This window comes from Eublepharis macularius, chromosome 10 (assembly GCF_028583425.1).
Source record: "Eublepharis macularius isolate TG4126 chromosome 10, MPM_Emac_v1.0, whole genome shotgun sequence".
Lineage (NCBI taxonomy): Eukaryota > Metazoa > Chordata > Lepidosauria > Squamata > Eublepharidae > Eublepharis > Eublepharis macularius.
Window position 1 is genome coordinate 60422750 of NC_072799.1, and position 19731 is coordinate 60442480.

The 19731-nt window shown below is 41.9% G+C and overlaps 1 protein-coding gene across 2 annotated transcripts in view; it reads left to right on the forward strand.

Annotated features, from left to right (window-relative positions):
- The first annotated feature begins 1824 nt into the window (after positions 1-1824).
- The window catches only part of GLRB (glycine receptor beta), a 60775-nt gene continuing 42868 nt past the window's right edge, over positions 1825-19731 (forward strand). Inside the window, exons 1-4 of one of the 2 annotated variants that reach the window (XM_054990602.1) lie at positions 1825-1946; positions 4405-4559; positions 15700-15806; positions 17008-17075. In XM_054990602.1, the coding sequence (XP_054846577.1) occupies positions 4438-4559; positions 15700-15806; positions 17008-17075 (297 nt within the window). In that variant the 5' untranslated portion in view covers positions 1825-1946; positions 4405-4437. Of the gene's footprint in view, positions 1947-3298; positions 3355-4404; positions 4560-15699; positions 15807-17007; positions 17076-19731 lie in introns of those variants that run through there. The other variant, XM_054990603.1, reaches the window with a different exon arrangement.

Genomic DNA, 19731 nt, shown 5'->3' on the forward strand with positions numbered 1-19731 from the left:
AAAGTACATCCATTTTCCTTAGAAACCAAACGGAGAATAAAAGGGTGCTTGCCTAACATTGTGCTGCTCTTTACATACAGTTCATAACCACTGATTATGTAAACCAGAACTGAGTTGCCAAAGATTTCAAACCTATATGTGAAATCCTTTCTCTGTGGAAAATTTGGGCCCTTGTACACAGGTGACATGTAGAAGTTGTGGCTTGTTCAGTTGCCAAGCACACACTTTGCACACAGAAGATTGCAGGATGAACTCAGGTTGCAAGTTTGGGGTGTCTTCAGCAGAAGTGAACAAATTGAAGTGGCACCCACTTTATGGACTCAAGGAAGTGAGGGGGATGCCATCCTTGGAAGCTTTCAGTAGGCACGAGAGGTTTCAACTGAGTGTTAAGTGGTGTGCCTTTTATTAGGTTGGGGTTGAGCTGAGGTTTATCATCACTTAAATATTTTAATTATGTATTGTGAGCTACTTGGTGCCACGGGGGTAGGAGAGAGACGTTTAAACAAACAAATGAATAATGGGGTGGTGCTGCCAACACACCACTGCAGCTCAGTCATTGGTAGTGCAGAAGGAGGTAGCAGCAATAGTGTATATCTGCCATTCCCCCATTCCAACTCTTGCTGCAGCCGTTCAAGTACCACATGACTCTTGAGGCCCTGGCAGTGTTGCTGGGGCTTAGCTTTCCCCTCGTCAGTGGCAACACAAGAAGAGACCTATTGCCTCCCAGACTGTCACTCTACCCTCCTTGAAAGTGCCACTGAAGCTCAGCTTTTGCCCTGTTGGTCATGGCATGGAAGGAGGCATGTGCCAGGGTAGTCAGCCTCCAGGTAGGGCCCGGAGAACCCCTGGAATTACAACTGATCTCCAGACTACAGAGATCAGTTCCCTTGGAGGAAGCAGGTATTTCAGAGGGCAGAGTCTATGACATCACATCCCCACAGAGCTCCCTCCCCTAATTCTGAGATCTTTTGGCACTGCTACCAAACTCCAGGATTTTCCCAAGCTGGAGTTGGCAACCCTACGAGAAGGCTGTCCAGGGCTGGTTCACCACCCAAGCAAGCCAAGAAGCCACTTGTGGTGTCAAAGCCATCGAGGGTGCCCACACACTGCTGGGGCTTGGACTGGTTCTCCTCTTGTGGTGCCACAGAACGAGGCAATAGGCACAGTCTATTTCCCCCTCCTACCCCTATGCAGCTGCCACCTAGGGCTGAATGACAGGCTTCGGAACTCTTGGCAGCACCCGGGGGCGGGGGTGCCTGGACCCGGCTAGAGGCAGCACAGGATTCAGGAGATGACAAAGAAAGAAAGAAAGAAAGAAAGAAAGAAAGAAAGAAAGAAAGAAAGAAAGAAAGAAAGAAAGAAAGAAAACAGGCTGCAGAATTCCTTGGCGCTGCCGCTGGTTGGGCAAAAGTTCGGCCCTAGAGGCATTAGCAGCGGCTTGGGAGCAAGTATTGGCGTGGCTTAGGCTCCTTTGGCCACCTGGATCTGCCTCGGGGTCTCGAGCGTCTATGGCGTTGCGTGGAGTGCCAGATTTCTTTGGCCAGGCTGGAGGGATGGAGGGAGCGTCCCCTCACAGCCCTTTCCGCTTCTAACGCTGCCGCATTCCCATGCACTTAAAGGCAATGAAGCAGTGACTGGAACGGAGGGCAAGACCCGGCAAGGGCAAAGGCTTCTCCGTGGCTTCAGAATCCCTACTACACATGTGCAGATATCTCGCACATGCTCCATAGGAGCCACTTTGGCAGTCCGCACATGCTCAGTAGCAAAATGGATGCTTTTTGGTGCAGGGTTCTTTTGGGTAGCAGAGCGGCGGCGGCTGAGCTCCCGCTTCCCCGGCTTGCTAGCGTGTGAGCCCCGGCGTTGCCATGGCCCGCTGTGGGCTGCTCAGCCATCTCCGGCTGCGGTAAAGGGCTAAGGGCGGCGGCTTCCCTGGCTTCTGGCTCGTGGTAAGTCTTGTCGCTGGGCAGCAGGGCCGCGTCACTGCGCTAAGGACGATGCGTTCGCCCGCCGGTCGGGGAGGGAAGGCGAGACTGCCGTGCCGTTGGGTCGGTGGGGGCGACGGACGGGCTCGTGGGGGCGACGCTTCGCGGGTCCTCCCTGGCACGTTCCCGCCGAGGTGGGCAAGCGCCCCTCCGCCTGCAGAAGCCCCTTCAGTGCCTTAGCCAGCACTATGCAGCGCCTGAAGGGATGCTGCGCGGCGGGCATTGGGGCGGCTGGAAAGGGGATTCCTGACGCTGCTGTAGTTGAGGCAAGGGTGGGAGAGGGGGCCATTATAGAAACCAGAACCTCGGGTCCGAGAGGAGACCCCTCCTCTGTTGCCCAAGAAGGAACGCCTCCACAGCTTTTGCTTTGATGGGAAGGGGATAGACCAATCCCAATATTTGTTAAAAATGAGGAAGGTATGGAAAGTCGTAGCAGGGCATAAACATGATGATTAGAGTGAAAGCAAGCAGACTTTGTAGTCCTCCGGGTCAGAGGCAAAAAAATTGGGTGGGTATGCCAGGAGAGTGATAGTGGCAAAGGCCTTGTTGTTTAGGGGGCCATTGTGGAGGGCAAGGCAACTCCACATGACTGGAGGATGGTACGGAGATAAGAAGGGCACACCTGTTGCCAAGATGGCACAGGCCATAGATGGTTGGTTTGCTTGGTTTTAAAGAACATGGGCGTCCTTTGATGAGAAATGTGTCTCTGGTAGCGTTAATTCCTTCTTTTAATTTTGCCTTTGCCGCAGTGTGAATCCTCTTAAATGTTTCTGATTTTTATGGCCCTAGTGTTGCTCTGGGAGAGAGGTCGCCCAAACCCCTTAGCAGTGAGTGTAGGCAAAGGTATTCGAAGGACCTTGCTTGTTATCCTGGTGAAGGATCTGGAGAGGATATGTAGTGCGTCTGAAGGGGGAGAACGCTGTTGTGGTCACTGCTTGGATTGTGCGAATGGAGAACCCCTTGTCTTGCCTTTTGGCTGGGAGCCCTTGTTGCTGTTGCTTTGGGCAAAGAAGCTTATTCTGTTGCTCTTGGAGGGAAGACAAGAATGTCTTGCTGCTGCTGCTGTCCAAGGGATATAAATATCTTCCTGCTTTTAAGAAAATGTACCCAGTCTCTGCACCTACAATCAGAGAAATGCAGCTAGTGTTGTAGAATCCAGTCATTTCTGATAGGGAGTAAAGACTGGAAGGTCTGCACTTGCTTCTGAGATCATAAAACACAGATTTCCTTTCAGGAGTTGGCCGGCAGGATTTGGCAGTGAACATAAACACTTAACCCTGCTGCAGATGCATCCTGTATTATTGATGAAATATTTCATAAACTGGATGCCATATAAATGTTGCGCAGTAATGAAATATTACCTGTGGTACAGGTAATACGTGCAGTTTGTTTCTTATTATAAGTGGCGTAATAGATGTATATATGTTAGTATGGCCAATATTGTACACAAAAGTATTTGATCCAGATTTCATTATATTAAAAGAATTCCCTTAACATTAATTCAGTAGTACAAAGAAGGATTTCAAGGACAAGACCCTAAATTAATATGTGTTTCTTGATAATAGTTGGAAGTATTACATGTCAGAGACCTCATTAGCAGAAATGAAGATGTGTATGACACTATATGTGAGTGAATGTGAGATTTAATGTTAGGGAAGTTTATATAGGTAAATTTTTATGCACATGGCTTCTTTCTAAAGATGGAAACTTGTTCTATACATAGATCCAGAGGAGTTAGCCATGTCAGTCTGTAGTAGCAAAATCAAAAAGAGTCCAGTAGCACCTTTAAGACTAACCAATTTTATTGTAGCACAAGCTTTTGAGAATCACAGTTCTCTTCGTCAGATGCATGACAAAGAGAACTGTGATTCTCGAAAGCTTATGCTACAATAAAATTGGTTAGTCTTAAAGGTGCTACTGGACTCTTTTTGATTTTGTTCTGTACATACATCAAACCCAAGCGTATATTAATTAATAACTATTAATTAATAACATCATTATAAATTTTCTCATGCTGATAATCTCTGCAAGTCTATGAGGATAATTAGAACAGTGAAATCAGTACGCCTAACTCACTACTGTATAATGACTAACTCACTACTGTATGGTAGTTGTGGGTTTTCTGGGCTGTATTGCCGTGGTCTTGCCAAGACCACGGCAATACAGCCCGGAAAACCCACAACAACCATCGTTCTCTGGCCGTGAAAGCCTTCGACAATACATCACTACTGTATAATGTATAATGACAGTTTCACATGTCCAGGTATGCCTAAAACTTGACAAAACTAAGTAAGTTATGTCCAATAACAAACTTGGCAGTACATTTCTATCAATTAGCTCTTCATTTCATGTATGAAGTTTACCCCATTTTCTGTATCTAACTCCACTAATGTAAGACCTTTACTTCTCTTATCTATCTTAGGTCAACTTTTGTTCCAGACCCAAAGCCCCCACAATGAAGTTTTTACTGGCAGTTCTTGTGTTTGTTTTCTTCTCGTTATGTGTTGAAGAGGCCTGTTCAAAAGAGAAATCTTCCAAAAAAGGAAAAGGGAAAAAGAAGCAGTATCTCTGCCCTTCGTATGTTCTTTTTTTTAAAGTCTGTGTATAATCAAATAATTATTTATGAACATTTTATTTTACCACTCAAGAGTCTTAAAGTGAATTTTACAGTTTTCTTTGAACTAAGAGCAAATAAATGTGTGTAGTAGAACCTGTCACTATACTGTCAGTGTTGCTGAGGTTTAACCAGATCATGTCAATTTCATAAAATTTGTAAAGCGGGAACATAAATGTTTAAAATGTGGTCTTTTTTTTTTTGCCATTAAGTTGCAGCCGATGTATGGTGACCCCATGGGGTTTTCAAGGCAAGAGACTAACAGAGGTAGTTTGTCATTGCCTGCTTCTGTGTAGCAACCCTAGACTTTCTTGATGGTCTCCTATCCAAGTACTAACCAGGGCTCACCTTGCTTAAGACAATAGATTATCACAAAATAAAATATTGTACTGGTATCATAAGCTGTTAGGCATTTATGATCAGAATCTTACCTTGATTTTCTTTTGTGTTTTAATTTTTTTTAAAGTAAAAGTTTAAACTTACATGTTTCAATTTACACCCCTGCATATGCTTTGCTACAGCTCTTAGACAAGCCGTTTGTCTCCATTTGTTTCAATAGATGGAAAAAAGTTGCACTGAGAAAGAAGTGGTCTGCGTGGATGTTTCCTTTATTGGGATATTCTAGCTATGTAAGCAGTGTCTGTGCCTGGGAACACCCGTGCTCATAAGAAATTACTGGAATTTGATGCCGTTGACTTTTGTATCAAGCAATGGGTCAGGGATTTGTCTTTTCTTGAACGTTGGACCTCAGACCTTCATTCTGCTCAGATACTTGTTATCAGGGCTTTTTTTCAGCGGGAATGTGGTAGAACGGAGTTCCGGCACCTCTTGAAAATACTCGGCAATAGGGCTTGAAAATAATATTATTTCAAAAAATCCCGTGTGTTTCTTCCTCATTTCCCTCTTGAGAGTTCCGCCACCTCTTTTCCCAGAAAAAAACCCTAATTGTTATAATTTAAATTCCTTAAACATAAGGATACAAGCAGTGAACATCATGATACTTTAACCAATCATAAAGTTATGGGCAGCGCAATCCTAAACTCCAGATACCCGTTCCTTGCTGATGGTGATGCATCACTGGCATAGCCAGTGCATATCCTATGATTTCACAGTGGAAAAGAGATAGCTAAAATACCCAGTTTGTACTGGAATACATAGTAATACTGCCTATACCCACCAATCACAGAGTGGCATACGAACAATGCCCCATATGACAGCCATATATGGAAGCAGTGAGCTTCCATAATATTCCCCTGCTCTCACCCTATGCCCCACCTACCCATAGAACACAACAAGGAAACGAGAGAAAACTCAGCGACCTTTAGTGTAAACAGAACCATGGCAGGCCTAGTAGGAACCCAGTTACTACTACATTTTGGGGATCTCTGCAGAAGGTTTGAATCCTTTTCTGCAAACATATTCCTTTTCCCCTTTACTCAGTATCACCCTGAAACTTCCATGGTGAGCCCAGGGCCTTTCCTACACAAGGTTTGGGGTCCTCTGAAAGTGATTATAACAGCCCGAGGAGCAGTTTTGTGTAGGCTCTAGGACAGCAACAAAAGTGCAATATAATATTCACGGAAGGCATTCATTTCTTGAAGGGGAGGCAAACCACCTGTCCAGAGGGCCTTGATGAGGAGGACTGAGCCAGACTTCAGTCAATAAAGAGAAGTCCTGCCTCACCAATCTCTTGTATTTTTTTTAGTGTCAGCAGACACGTAGACAAAAGTGATCCAGTAGACATCATATGCTTGGATTTATAAAAAGTCTTACAAAACAGTTTTGAGTAAACATAACTGTAATGCCAAGCATTTAAAGATACATGCACCCATTTCTTGAAATCATTACAATAACTATCATGTGATAAGACTTTTCATGTACTGGTAAGCCATATACTGAGAGCCAGTTTGGTGTGGTAAGAGCAGCAGGACTCTGATCTGGAGAACAGGGTTTGATTCCCCACTCTTCCGCTTGAAGCCAGCAGGGTGACCGTGGATAATAACAATACACTTTGTAAACTGCTCTGAGTGTGGCAATAAGTTGTCCTGAACAGCAGTATATAAATCAAAAGTTATGTTGTTATTATAACTGGTGAAAAAAGAGGAAGCAGAGGGAATAAATTTACAGTTTTTGTACTGGAGCAAGGAGAGCAGTGGGGTTCTCCGGGGATCTGTGTTGGGCCCAGTACTGTTTAATTTATTCACAACTGACCGGGAACTGTGAGTGAGAAACTGAAGTTCACAGATGGCACCAAATTGTTCAGGATGGTGAAAATACAAAGGGCAAGGAGCTCCAAAAGGATCTCTTCAAATGGGGTGAATGGGCAGAGGGAATTTGGTGTACGTAGATGTACATCTGGGCAAAAAATCCTAATGTCAGGTGTACACTGATAAGCTCTGAGCTGACAATGACAGGCCAAGAAAAAGGCCTTGTGTTTGTGATGACTAACTTGTTGAAAATTTTGAGCCAATGTACAGTGGCAAAAAAGGGGAAAATTTCAGACTGGGGATTATCAGGAAAGGGATTGACAATAAAACTGCTAGTACAATAATGCCATTATATATGTACCATGCATGGCCTACAGTTCTGGTCACTGCATCTTAAAATTATATTAAATACCTGGAAAGGGGGCAACTGGAATAATTACAGGGTTGGAACACCTGCCCTATGATGCAGAACTAAAGTATCAGGGGCTTTTTAATTCAAAGGAAGGCAACTGAGGTATGACATGGTAGTGCTCCACAAAATTTGAGAAAGCTGATACATAGAATTTTTTTCCTGTCCCATAATACTGAACCTCGAAGTTACCCTATGAAACATATTTGCAGTGGATTCAAGATAAATAAGAGGAGGTTCCAGGACCAATGAAATGAGGAGGACCATTTAGTCTGTGCCTCATACACAAAGGGAGCCTTTAAACACTTTTTATGTACATCCCTTTCTGGCTAAAACCGTTCAAAAGGGGCTTCAAGAGCTGGAAGAAGTCCACTTCTCTCTGGACCTTAGAGAGAGACTGGGGAAAATACAACACATAGTTGGACTTTTGAAACTCAGAGCCATGCGATGTGGTGATGGCCAGAGGTTTGATTATTTTAGCAGGAGGTTGGACAGATTCATGGAACATTGAACCTCTGCATAGTTAAATGGGGCCCCTGGGTTCAAAGGAAGAATGCCTGACTGTCAGATGCTGGAGAGCAGTCAGCAGATGAGGGCTGGTTTCTGTTGGCTGTGCTTGTGGTCTTTTCTGTGGCAGTTGATTGGCCCTATTGGAAACAGGGTGTCGGACTAGATGGACCATTGGTCAGATCCAGCATGGCATCTCCCCAATAGATTCCTGGGAGAGTCACTCGCATGACAAAAGTGAGAGGCATTGCATTCTATTCAAGGGGAAATGTGCAAATAAGGCAGTGTTGACCTTTGGTCAGCTACAAGCTGGTTAGCCACAAAGTAGAAAGAAGAGGCAGGGCTAGAACTCTCACACAATTCAGAGAAAGGCAGAATTGTTGAGCCAACACCGACTAGGTACTGTTGCAGGGGGAGGAGGCAGACATTTGCAGCAGTTCAAGTGTGAATCATGGAATACCTCCTCCATGCTTACCCATCCCCAGTTGGGAGAGTAGAGAGTACTTGGATCTTGAGCTGGTACTTGGGTCCTGATCAGGGGTATCTGCAATGGTTTTTAATATTGTTAGCAATCTGCTATAAGATCTGTTTTCCTCCTTGGTTCTTTGGGCAAAGAGCCCCCTTTTAGGCAAAGTTCTCTTTCTCTAGAATTTCCATCACCAGACTTGCTCCATTGGTGTTCTAAATGTGCTCAGCACAAGGCCAGAGAGAGGTTGCCACATGCCATGCATGCTGTTGTGTGAGATGTGATTGCCCTGGTTTGGTTTTACGTATAGTTTTGTAGAACTGTGATTTGCTGCAGATTTTGTTGTTATCCTAAATGGTGCAATAGCTTTAAAGCATAGTGGGAAGCAATGGGGGGACTTGACTTTTTCAGTTCTGTTGTGTTCAGTGATAGTGTTTATGCTTACTTCATGTGGTGTGGCAGTTAACATTTTCATTGACAGCTTTGGTTCAATACAAGAAACAGCTATAATACTAAGCAGGGCTGCTTAAGAGGGGTGGAACTAAATTCCAGGTGTCCATGGATCTGGATGTCCTGACCTGGATAGCCCAGGTGAGCCTGATCTCGTCAGATCTCAGAAGCTAAGCAGGGTTGGCCTTGGTTAGTTCTTGGATGGGAGACCGCCAACGAAAACCAGGGTTGCAGAGGCAGGCAATGGCAAGCCACCTCTGATAGTCTCTTGCCATGAAAACCCCACCAGGGGTTGCCATAAGTCAGGTATGTCTTGAGGGCACTCTCCGCATGGATCTGCATGCAGTTTAGTTCCATATATTTGGGTTGTGTCTGGATGATGTGAGGGAGGCCTGCAGAGATTTTTTTGTTCTGGTTCTCAGCTGCCTCAATAGTAAAACAGACATTTCCTACATATATCAATTTCTTGGCAGTCTATAATAGTTGAGAATAAAATTGTATTTTTTTTGGAAAGAAAGACTAATCTATGATCTAGTGATTATGATCTAGTGATTGGTCTGTTTGGTACTTATACTTACACCAGCATTTTCAGTTACATAACATTATGCTAGTGACATGGAGAGGACATGGACTGATGGAAGTTAGAATACTAGGCCCTGCTCATCCTGTAGCATGCTGTTTACGCTGTCCGCTTCTGGTTCCTTCATTCACAAAGACAGCTAATGCCGATGTTAATACGAATGGGGCATTAGTTGGCTTTAGTTTTTACCATAAACAATTAGATTTGTCCCCGAGAAAACTAAATATGAGTACAAACCTTGTATTTGAGTAGTCAGTCATATGGAATACAATAGTGGTTTCCTCAGGCCTGGGAATTTCAGTTTGTGTCCTACCTAAATAATATTGTGGATCTATGTAATCAGTAGCTAAGCTTCAGGTATTTATTTGTCAGTACAGTGACGTCTACTAACTGGGAATGCAAACTTGGCTGCAAAGAAAGAACTTAGTATGATGAAATTGTTTCATGACAAATGTCAAAATCCTCAGCTATCAGTTTCCTATAACCTTAAATACACAATGTCGTTTTAGCTATCATAGTGAATCATTTTATGATTAAAATAATGTATGTGAGAAGCACAGCATGAGTGTCAGAAACAATTAATTTCCACGTTCAGTTCCTAGTTCTGCTGTGAAAATAGTACCAGGACAACCTTGTGTGTGTGTGTTAAAAAAAAATTGTGCTGTTGCCAGTTAAAACACATTTACTTTGCTGAAGTGGTGTCAAAACTTGCTGTTATATGCTCATATTTCATTAGTAGCCTGTGTGCATTTGCTTCTTAGATTGTGTCAACTCCTTGTGCAGTGTTCTCATGATGAACCAGTCTGGGAGTCTTAACTTTCTTTTACTTCTGTGAGTCAAAGTATTCTGTTTCAAATAGAAGTGTGCATTCCATCCTATTCAGGACTCTACAAGACTTCATGTTAGAAAGAATCCAAGTTTTATGTGTTTAGTTGGCGCTTTTCTTGACTTTATTTCTTTTATCCTATTCATATATGCACATATTTTTGTATGTTGGAAAAGTATAAGAAAAAAAGCGTTCCTGACTTGTCTTCACACAAGTTTGAACAATTTATTCATGCGAACGCACAGTCTTAGGAACCAGGAGCAAAGTATATTATTGACAAGGAGGCTGAGAGCTTGGAAGAAGAATGTGAAAGGGATCAGGAGGCAAAATGATAGGTGATCCAGAGGTGAGCAGGTGAAATAAGAAAGCAGTAGGCAGTAATGGGTTAAGAAGCTGGATATGAGGCAAAGGAGGGTACGGTGGATGCTTGAGGAAGAGATGTGCTCCAGGAAAGGAAAGCTATTTGATGAAGCAAGGTTGAAAAAAACATCTTTCACTTAGGCTATATGTTGTAGCCAGGAAGGAAACAGATAGGCAAGGGAGCTCTGGGATATAGGAATGGGGCAGGAGGACCAAAGACGTAGTGGGAAATCTGAATTCCATATATTAATTTGATCAGTCAACTACTGGTTAGAGGATCCTGGTATTCAATCTAATTCACATATTGCCTGTACTAAATTTCACCTAGCTTCTTTGTTCTGAAAGCATAAAATCTCCTCACTACTTGAATACAGATAATGACCATTACACAGCTTGATGCTGCGGTGTGTTGAATTAGGATCTAGAAGACCTAATCATGGCCCCACTCTGCCACAGAAACTTAATGGGTGAACTTGTGCCAGTCACACACACTCAGTTTAACCTACCTTAGAGAGTTGTTGAGAGGATAAAATGGAGGAGAGTATAATGATGTTGTAAGCCATTTTGGGTCCCCATTGTGGAGAAAAGGGAGGTATAAGCATCTAAATAAGTAAATAGCAACAAGCCATATTTTGATACAAACCATACTACCTATAAATAATCCTCCTCTGAACCCTTAATTTTGACTAAACAGGCTGTTTTCACACGGCTTACTGGCCACAGAACATCGCGCCGAGCTCCCGGAACGACAGCGTCTTCCAGGCGTGATTTCGCGTGAGAACTGCTGTTCTGGCGCAAAATTGCACCAGGAAGATGCTGCCGTTCTGGGAGTTCGGCACGATGTTCCGTAGATGGTAAGCCGTGTGAAAACGGCCACAGTCTCCCTAGTCTCAAAAAATTCAGTATCTTTTAGAGTTTTTTTTTTAAAAAAAAACAGGATTCCCCGTTTATAAAATTTATTTGTAAGGAAAATACACAACTGTTTTACATCTCTGTGAAAATGATAGCAGAGTCCTGTGCAGATTATACTGTGTTAACACAAACATTTTATTGGTAGCAAATCTACTGCAAAAGATTTGTATAAGGTCAAAATTTACAATAAGTTGTCTCTATGGACAAAGGTCTTATGGTAGGCAATTCTGGATGCAGTATGTCTTTGGACAAGCACTTCATTAAGTGCTCTTGGCCTGGTGGTAAGCTTCCTGGTGCCAGGTAGGTAACATTCAGTGCTTAAAAAAAATAAAAACAAAACGTAACTACGCTGTTCCCTAAGGGCAGGGTGTTAGGCAGATTCATTTTCCAGTGAAGTTGACTAGTATCAATATGAAGTCAACAGATGGACCTGCAGAGATGAAAATCTGCATGGGAAAAAGTTAATTATTATGTCATAGGCAAATATTTACTGGAAATGCTTTTCCATGTTCCAAATAGGCGAATTCTTGCCATCATTACTCATGCTTCTGTTTAGATCCAGTTATGTAATTATTGACTGGTGTGAGAGGCTCCTCTCCTGTCTGTTTAGACCTCAGCCAGCTTGTTTCAACAGTTGTGTTCTATAGCAGTAGTATTCCATCCCAGGAATCACCTTTAACCCCAACTTGAATCATGGGACCCACTTTTCATTTTTTGACTATATATGTCCATCTTTCTGTTTCTCTCATTTTTCTCTATCTCTCCATGCATCTGCCATCTTTTTGATATCCTCCTTCTTTCTTCCTTCTATTAAAAAAATCATATAGAAGTTATCCAGATAGTAGTTATGCCCCTGATATGACTTACTTCAGGTCGTCCTTCCGGGAGAAATTACGTTCACATGCTTCAGAGCATTAAATGCTGAATCGCTGTATTGACTAAAACATTGTTTATGTTTCCATTCTTAAATGAAGATACGTTTCAGATGTGCTAGTCTGAAGAACATTATTGGGATCCAGTCCACCAGCTGAAGATCAATGTTCTATAGTTCTTGTATTACAAATATAGAAAACTGATAATCTAAAATTCAGCTTTCCAGTGACATTGCTTTTAAAATTATGTCTTTACATTTAGGCATCTTTAGCACAAACTTCTTGTTATTTTTTAATAGTTCTTGTTATTTTTTTCAAACAGCTCTTTTTACACCAGACGTGTTAGTGCAAATTCCATTTTTGATATAAATTGCTTTTATTTAGGTGAGTTATGTATCACTAGGCTGGCTAGATGATAAGAGGCATCGCTGCTTGGCTTAGATTGTCTGGAACAACAATGGATGCTGAGAATGCTACACTTTCATTAGAAAAGAGCCAGCAGCACCTATAAGACTAACAAAATTTGTGGTAGGATATGAGCTTTCCAGAAGTGAACTGTGACTCACGAAAGTTCATACCCTACCACAAATTTTGTTAGTCTTATAGGTGCTACTGGACTCTTGCTCTTTTCTACTGCTACAGACAGACTTACACGGCTACCCATCTTTTTCATTAATCTAGTCTGACTGATGGTGTTACAGTAAATGGCATCCATGTATGATGCTAGAATGGCAGCATGAATTATATCAATGCAAGCTCAGCAATTAGGAAGTCCCATCCTATGCATTTATTTGCTGGCACAGGAGATATCCAAGTCAGTCACTACTCTGGTTATTTAATACTATGATTCATGTATTCATTTATGGTATTTATATACCCTGTCTTTCTCATGACACAATCAGGGCTCAAGGCAGGTAATCATACATACATACAGTTAAAAATAACCATCTATTTAAACCATTAAAACACAGTATAAGAACTGGTAAGAGAGCAGTAGCGTCTATGACATTCAAGATGACTCATACACTCGCTTATATAGCTTTGTTTTACAATCTTGGTGGAAATCTCGGCATATTAAGTATCTTTCTCACCCGTTCTGGGAGGCTCTTTCACAGCAGCAGGGCAGCAATAGAAAAGCTCTGTTGCTCAAATACTTGGGGAAAATACCATGGCCCCCAATGTTTGAGGTGAGGAGAGGCGATTGCACATTTCTGGTATGCTCATAGACAAAGCAGATGAATCCAGATGTGGCATGCCTCAAATTATGCCTGGTATCTGATACCCGATGCTCTGAAAAATGTAAAGGTAATTTCTAGGTTAACACAGAAAAAAGAAATACGAATGAGCTGCACTTCTTCTATAACATGTAAAAGAAAGCTTGTGTCATCTGTGCCACTGAAAGATTTTACAGTCCTGGAAAGAGTACATGCATCTCCTTACTACAGAATAGTAAGGTGTACCTTTTGAAAAGTTATAGGAAAAGATGAAAATGGGAAGTGTGATGTAATTTGGCATCTAAAATATATTTTGTTTGTTTATTTAATGTTGTTTATAGTCCACCTTTCTCACTGAGACTCAAGGGGGATTACAGTCAACAGGGTGAGACATCCAATAAACAATGCATAGAGTTTGGATTGTAGAAATCTGAAAACAAGCAGAAATCCAATACAGAGCTGGAAGAATGCTGAAACGGAGCACCAGCTTTTTAATATGACATATTAAACAAGTCAGAAACTACCTAGTAACAGCATACTTACAGCAACAGACAGCCTACAGTCCCCTATCCCTTTACCAAAGCATCTTTCGGAACCATTTTATTACAGCACAACCCTATTACCTGTGTAAAAAGCCCTCTTGAATAATTCTGTTTGGACTTGTTTGTGGAATGCCAGGAGAGCGAGAGCTTTTGTGACCTCTTCAGGCAGGGCCACTCCATAAGGTGGGTGCCACCATAGAGGATGCGTTTGTGAGGACAGTTGTTGATTTTACCCATTTGTAGGGTGGCACCTGCAGAAAGCCCTGAGCCATAATCCCTCCCCCCTTTCCTTTAAAAGACACTCAACTCTTTTCTATATTCCATCTCTTCTGGAACATGTTTTGTTCTTATCACATCAGTTTTTGAAAGGTTTGTTTCAGTTGGCTTCCTCAGCATACCGAGGGAGCGTGCTGAGTATGTGGAGACCCCCTACTATACAGAATGGCTATAGGTGGTCTGATTTTGCTGCTTTCATTGTCCACGTGGGGATCAGCCAGTGAGACTCGCAATCTGAGTTGTTTTCAGTGATACATCCCTGTCACACTCAAATTCTGAAACACTTTGTGAAATGGTGCGGTGTTGCTGTTTAGTGAGGGAGCCTGTTGCCCACATAGCAAGCTGGTGCTGTTCTATCAGCATGTCATCATCATCTGGCAGTTCTATCACAATGCCACCAATCCTGACATGTCAGTCATTTGGCTCATTCCAGGAATTTCTTTTCTGCAGGGATTCTGCCGCATGATAGTGTGTGAAGAGTCTTTACATTCATCAACAAAGGGACCTAATTGTGTCTCTTTCTTTTTAGCCTGAACAGGGAACCCTGTGTACATTTAAGCAAGATTAAGGTGATAGTGTCCCATTGTAAATAGTCAATACGGTGACTTGTAGGACTAAGCTAACATGGAGGCAAAAATTAAAGGAGGATTATTAATTATGAACATAAATGATTTATGAGTATGTTACAGTTTCTAATATGCTGAATTTCAACCAGAGTTAGCCATTCTAAAAAGCTGTTGAGTACTGCAGGCTTAAAGCTACAATAACATAGAAACATCAGTAGAAATTTCCGTGGGCTTTTGGACTCAGTGCCAATATATGGATAAAGGGGCTTTCCTAACAATTGAATCTAGCATCTAGAAGCTCCATACATCGTGAGCCATCATAAATGAACTATGCAGGACTTTCTGAATCAATCATACAGTGACGTACAGGAGAAGCATGTGTGCAGTCCAGGTTTAAATCCTGGGTGTGGCTAGAAGGACATAAATTAGACATGCCTTAGTGCATTGTCCAACCCAGTTGGTAGTGATGGGTATCTGACAGGCTGCCCTTTTTCCTTTGCTCTCTATTTTATCTAGCTATTCCTCCCCATGCCCATTTGGCTGATTACTTCTGCTGGCTGCTTATCATACCAGAGACTTGCTTCTCATTATCTCTCTTCCCTTCACCATCCTCCAGGTCATACAGCCTGACTGTGTGTTCTTCACACCAGCAGTGATCGGGGACAGTGAAAATTTAAGAGACTTCCCATCTACCAGTGGGCTTAGAAGAACTCTTCTTAGGATTGTACTGTTAGCCATTATTCTAGAGCTGTCTAGATAGTGTAAATTGTACAAAGGATTGTATCTTAAAACAATTGTAAAATAATTTCCTTTGTTTAAATAAATTGCAAAGGCAGCCAACACTATTAATATTTAATTTTAAGACTAATGTTCCTTAATTCTATTATAAATAATAAGCATGCTTTATTTTAAACAGACAGCAATCTCCTGAAGATCTTGCGAGAGTACCTCCTAATTCTACCAGCAACATCCTGAATAGACTTCTACTCACTTACGATCCCAGAATAAGACCAAATTTCAAAGGTTTGTTCATGCTTTACTAAAATGTATATGTTTGCACTACATCCAACTAGATTTTAATTCCTTTATACTAAGGGGCCGGTTAGACTTGACACCTAACACTAAGACCAGGAGCAATTATTGTGCAGTAACGTAAACTACTGTAATTTTAAACCTTATCCACCTTAAGAAGAGATTATAGGGTGAGTTGCAAAGTCAATGAATGAAGTCAATTAATCATTTGTTAACTGTGAGAGTTGACAGTGTCAGGCAATTAACTGTAGAATAAAGGTTCCCTCTTTGAGAAGATCTAATTGATTACCTATATTTGTGGATGTGGGCTGTAGTTTTTGCTGACTGCATATATTGGGTTGGATCTTGCAGATCCATTCTTCTAATAGTGGGATTATACTTTGGCTTCGAGAGTTCTTTACACTGAGGGAAGCATCATCATTAGCAGAAAGGACCCATCATCTTCCTTTTATTCAGCTCTGCGATGTAAAACTCCTAGCTTTCATACTGGTATACCATGCAGGGATGGTACCAAATTTCATACCCCCACTATTTCAATTTACCAATCCCCATTTCACATTCATTTCCTCCTTGTGTGAATCAAACCCATTTTGCCAGCCTCCAGGTGGGACCTGGAAATCTCTCAGAATTGCAACTAATCTCCAGACTACAGAGATCAGTTCCCCTGGAGACAATGGCAGCTTTAGAGGACAGTATACCATAGATTCTACTGAAATTTCTCCTCAAATTCCACTTTCCACAGGCACTTCCCCCAAATCTCCAGGAATTTCCCAGACTGGAGTTGGCAACCCTACAAGTCTTTATGATTGCTCTTTTCTCACACTGAATTCTGAGTAGACTTGCTTAGGACTTTTCTCTTGGTTAACTAAGAATAGATAATTGTGCTATGCATGCTCAAGGGGAAGAACAACCAAGTAATATAGAAATATAGTAATTGAAGTATAATAATAGAAGAAATATAGTAATGTAGAAGACTATAGTAATATAGAAGAATATAGAAGAACTTTATGAAAAGAATTTTTCCTTCCTAACCAATTACAACAAATAAGTGTTTATTTCACTATGATTGTGAAAACAGTCTAAAATGTGAAAAGAGTATGTTACATCTTTTTAGTTTAAAAACAATATAGAAGAGGAAAAAGGAAATCATCTTGGTAGCTCTGAGACTGATCATTTCCTATGTGTTTTTCAGGAATTCCAGTTGAAGTGGCAGTTAACATTTTCATTAACAGCTTTGGATCAATACAAGAAACAACTATGGTAAGCAGATCAACAAGGGGTGGGGGGAGGACTAAATTCTTAAGGCCCTGGCCACCCTTTCAGCCTACAGAGCTGGGCAGGTCATGTGATTTACTTTCATGTGATATTTGGGTTGGCTGTGAGTGAAGCCTGGCAGGAATCTTTATCTGAAGGCCTGAGGCTGCTTTCAGGAATCTTGGTGGTGAGGGCTGAAGTTTCCTTGATACATCCATTTCTCGCAGAAAAGAGTTTACAAGAATTGTGAAATGATTTTTTTTGCAAGAAAACTTATGATCTAGAGATCAGAAAATGTCTATAAGTATATCAAACTCCAGTAATGGATCACTTGCCTTTAAACTGACATTTCGTTGTCTTTTGAGGAGTTATGTATAGAGATGGGCACGATCTGCATTACGATCAAAAAACCCCCACAATAATAGCATTCACGCAATCGGGACCTGGTGGATCGTTGTCTTCCACAGCAAATGATCCAGCGGTCGGGAGGGGCTGGACTGGGGCTGGACTGGGGCTGGACGGGGCGATCGTGATAGGATCAGGAAGCTAAACATTCAGGCGCCAACAATCTATTCCCCTGGCAACGGAGGCAGGGGAATGCCTGAGCTCTGTTTGAAACTTGATAATATTTCCCCTAGCGAGGAAAAGCAAACAGTTGTGAGTGAAAAGGTGGCTTCCTGAGAAAAATATAAGCAAAGTGATTGGGAGAGGAAGAGGTTAAGAGAGAGAGAAAACAAAAACCCCTGGCTTTGAGCGCGGCTATCAACTGAAGCTGTTTTGTGCTCCGTCCTGAGTTCATTCAGTGCGTTGAAAGAGTTAACACTGAAAAGAGATCTCTCTCTCCTCCTGGCTTCTCAGCCCAGTGGATCAATGGTAAATAGAGGGCTCAGAGGAGCTGAGTGGGAGTGTATACTGTCCCAGATCATGTCCAATGCCACAAACAGGACCAAAAGATCTAAAATATGACAGCCTTTTTGTTTTGTTTCAATGTAAAAATCATATGAATTCATGAGGATCCGTGTCTCAGATTCATGTTTTTTCACCGTGGCAGCACCAAATATTTTTGGATCTGTGTTTTTTATATTTCAGTCTGTGGACCTGGCTGTGATATGTGATTTGATTTTTCATTTGTGTTTTTCCTATTTAAAAAACCATAGGATCCGCGAGGATCCGTGTGGATCCTGGTTTTACTTTCTTCCTGTTTAAAATATGCTTTTGGAAGACTGGCTGCTTGTTTTTAAAATCGGGTGGGGAGGAATGGAGGATTCTATCCCAGCTTTTTTTAAAAAGCTGACTGAAACTTGTTGATGGGGTGTCTCTGTCTCTATCTGGAGAGGCAGGGACAGGTTAAAAACTCCCCCCCCTGCTCTAAGTGCATGTGTGTGTGTGTGTGTGTGAGAAAACGTCCCCTCCCTGAGGGGAGGCAGCTCGTCGCCGGGTTAAAAACTTCCCCCCCATCTGCTCTAAGTGTGTGTGTGTGGGGGGGGGGGTGCCCCTCCGATCCCAGATCGGAAATAGGACTTGATCGGAGTGAATCAGTGATCTGGGGTCATCACCAGCGCAGATCCACGATCAGCTTGATCGGTATTTTTTTTTGGATCATGCCCATGTCTAGTTATGGACAGTGTCTACTCCATTCATATGTCCAGGTGAATCTTTGCTGTAGGTATAAATGGATTCCAGACAGAGCCAACTAGCTATTGAGGTGCATGATACTATGCACTGTAGAAGGATGATCTGTTTTGTGAGCCATGGTTAATCATTTTGTAATAATTGCTTTCTTGAGAAGACTATTCTAATAAGGACTATTCTAATAAGGAAAGGAATTCTAACATGCAGATTTCTGGTTACTTGAAGCACCTGTATTCACATGAATGGCCAAAGTGTTTGACACACTATCTTGCTTCTCTTTTCCTCCTGTTGATGGGTGGGACTTAGGACATCCTTTAGATATGATTTTATCTGAATAGCTGATCTATGAAAATTGCCTTGTGGAGCCAAGATGTCATTTGACAATTAGAATAATTAGAATATGAATTGCAACATCACACAATCATAAGTCAACATTAACAACAAAATAGGAACAAGTTAGGTAAATTGCTATACAGCTTGGTAGAAGTTATCGTTTTCCATTAAACGTATCCTTTTTTAATTTTTCCTGGTTTCTTATTTATTAATATCTGTGCTCTGCTCAGTATTCCTCTGATTATTATTACTGAAAGCTCCATCTGAATAAAGTTACCAAATATCTGGTTTTGAACTACACAGTTTGGTACTGGTGCTTGCTGTTGGGGATAGAAATTGCAAAAATACTGGGCATACAAATGTCTGGTATTTTCTAATTAATAGTTCCAAGAAACAGGCATTCCCAAAGGGACAGAGTAGGGTGATCTCAAGGGTTAAAATAGAAAGGAAGTGAGAAAATGAAGGTGCAAAAATGTAAATCAAACCCTAGAGTTTGGCTGTTGGAAGATTCCCTGGTGGTGGGCAAACTGTAGCTGGCATTAGCATTTTCTTTATCTCCCCCCCCCCCCGCCCAAGAGAAAGAGAAGATGAAGCTCCCTTTCCTCAAGCAACAGAATGGTGTCTCCTTCTCTTTAAAAGGAATGGGCAGTGTTATTATCCTTGTGTTGATGCTGTCCCCTGTGCTGCAATGCATGTG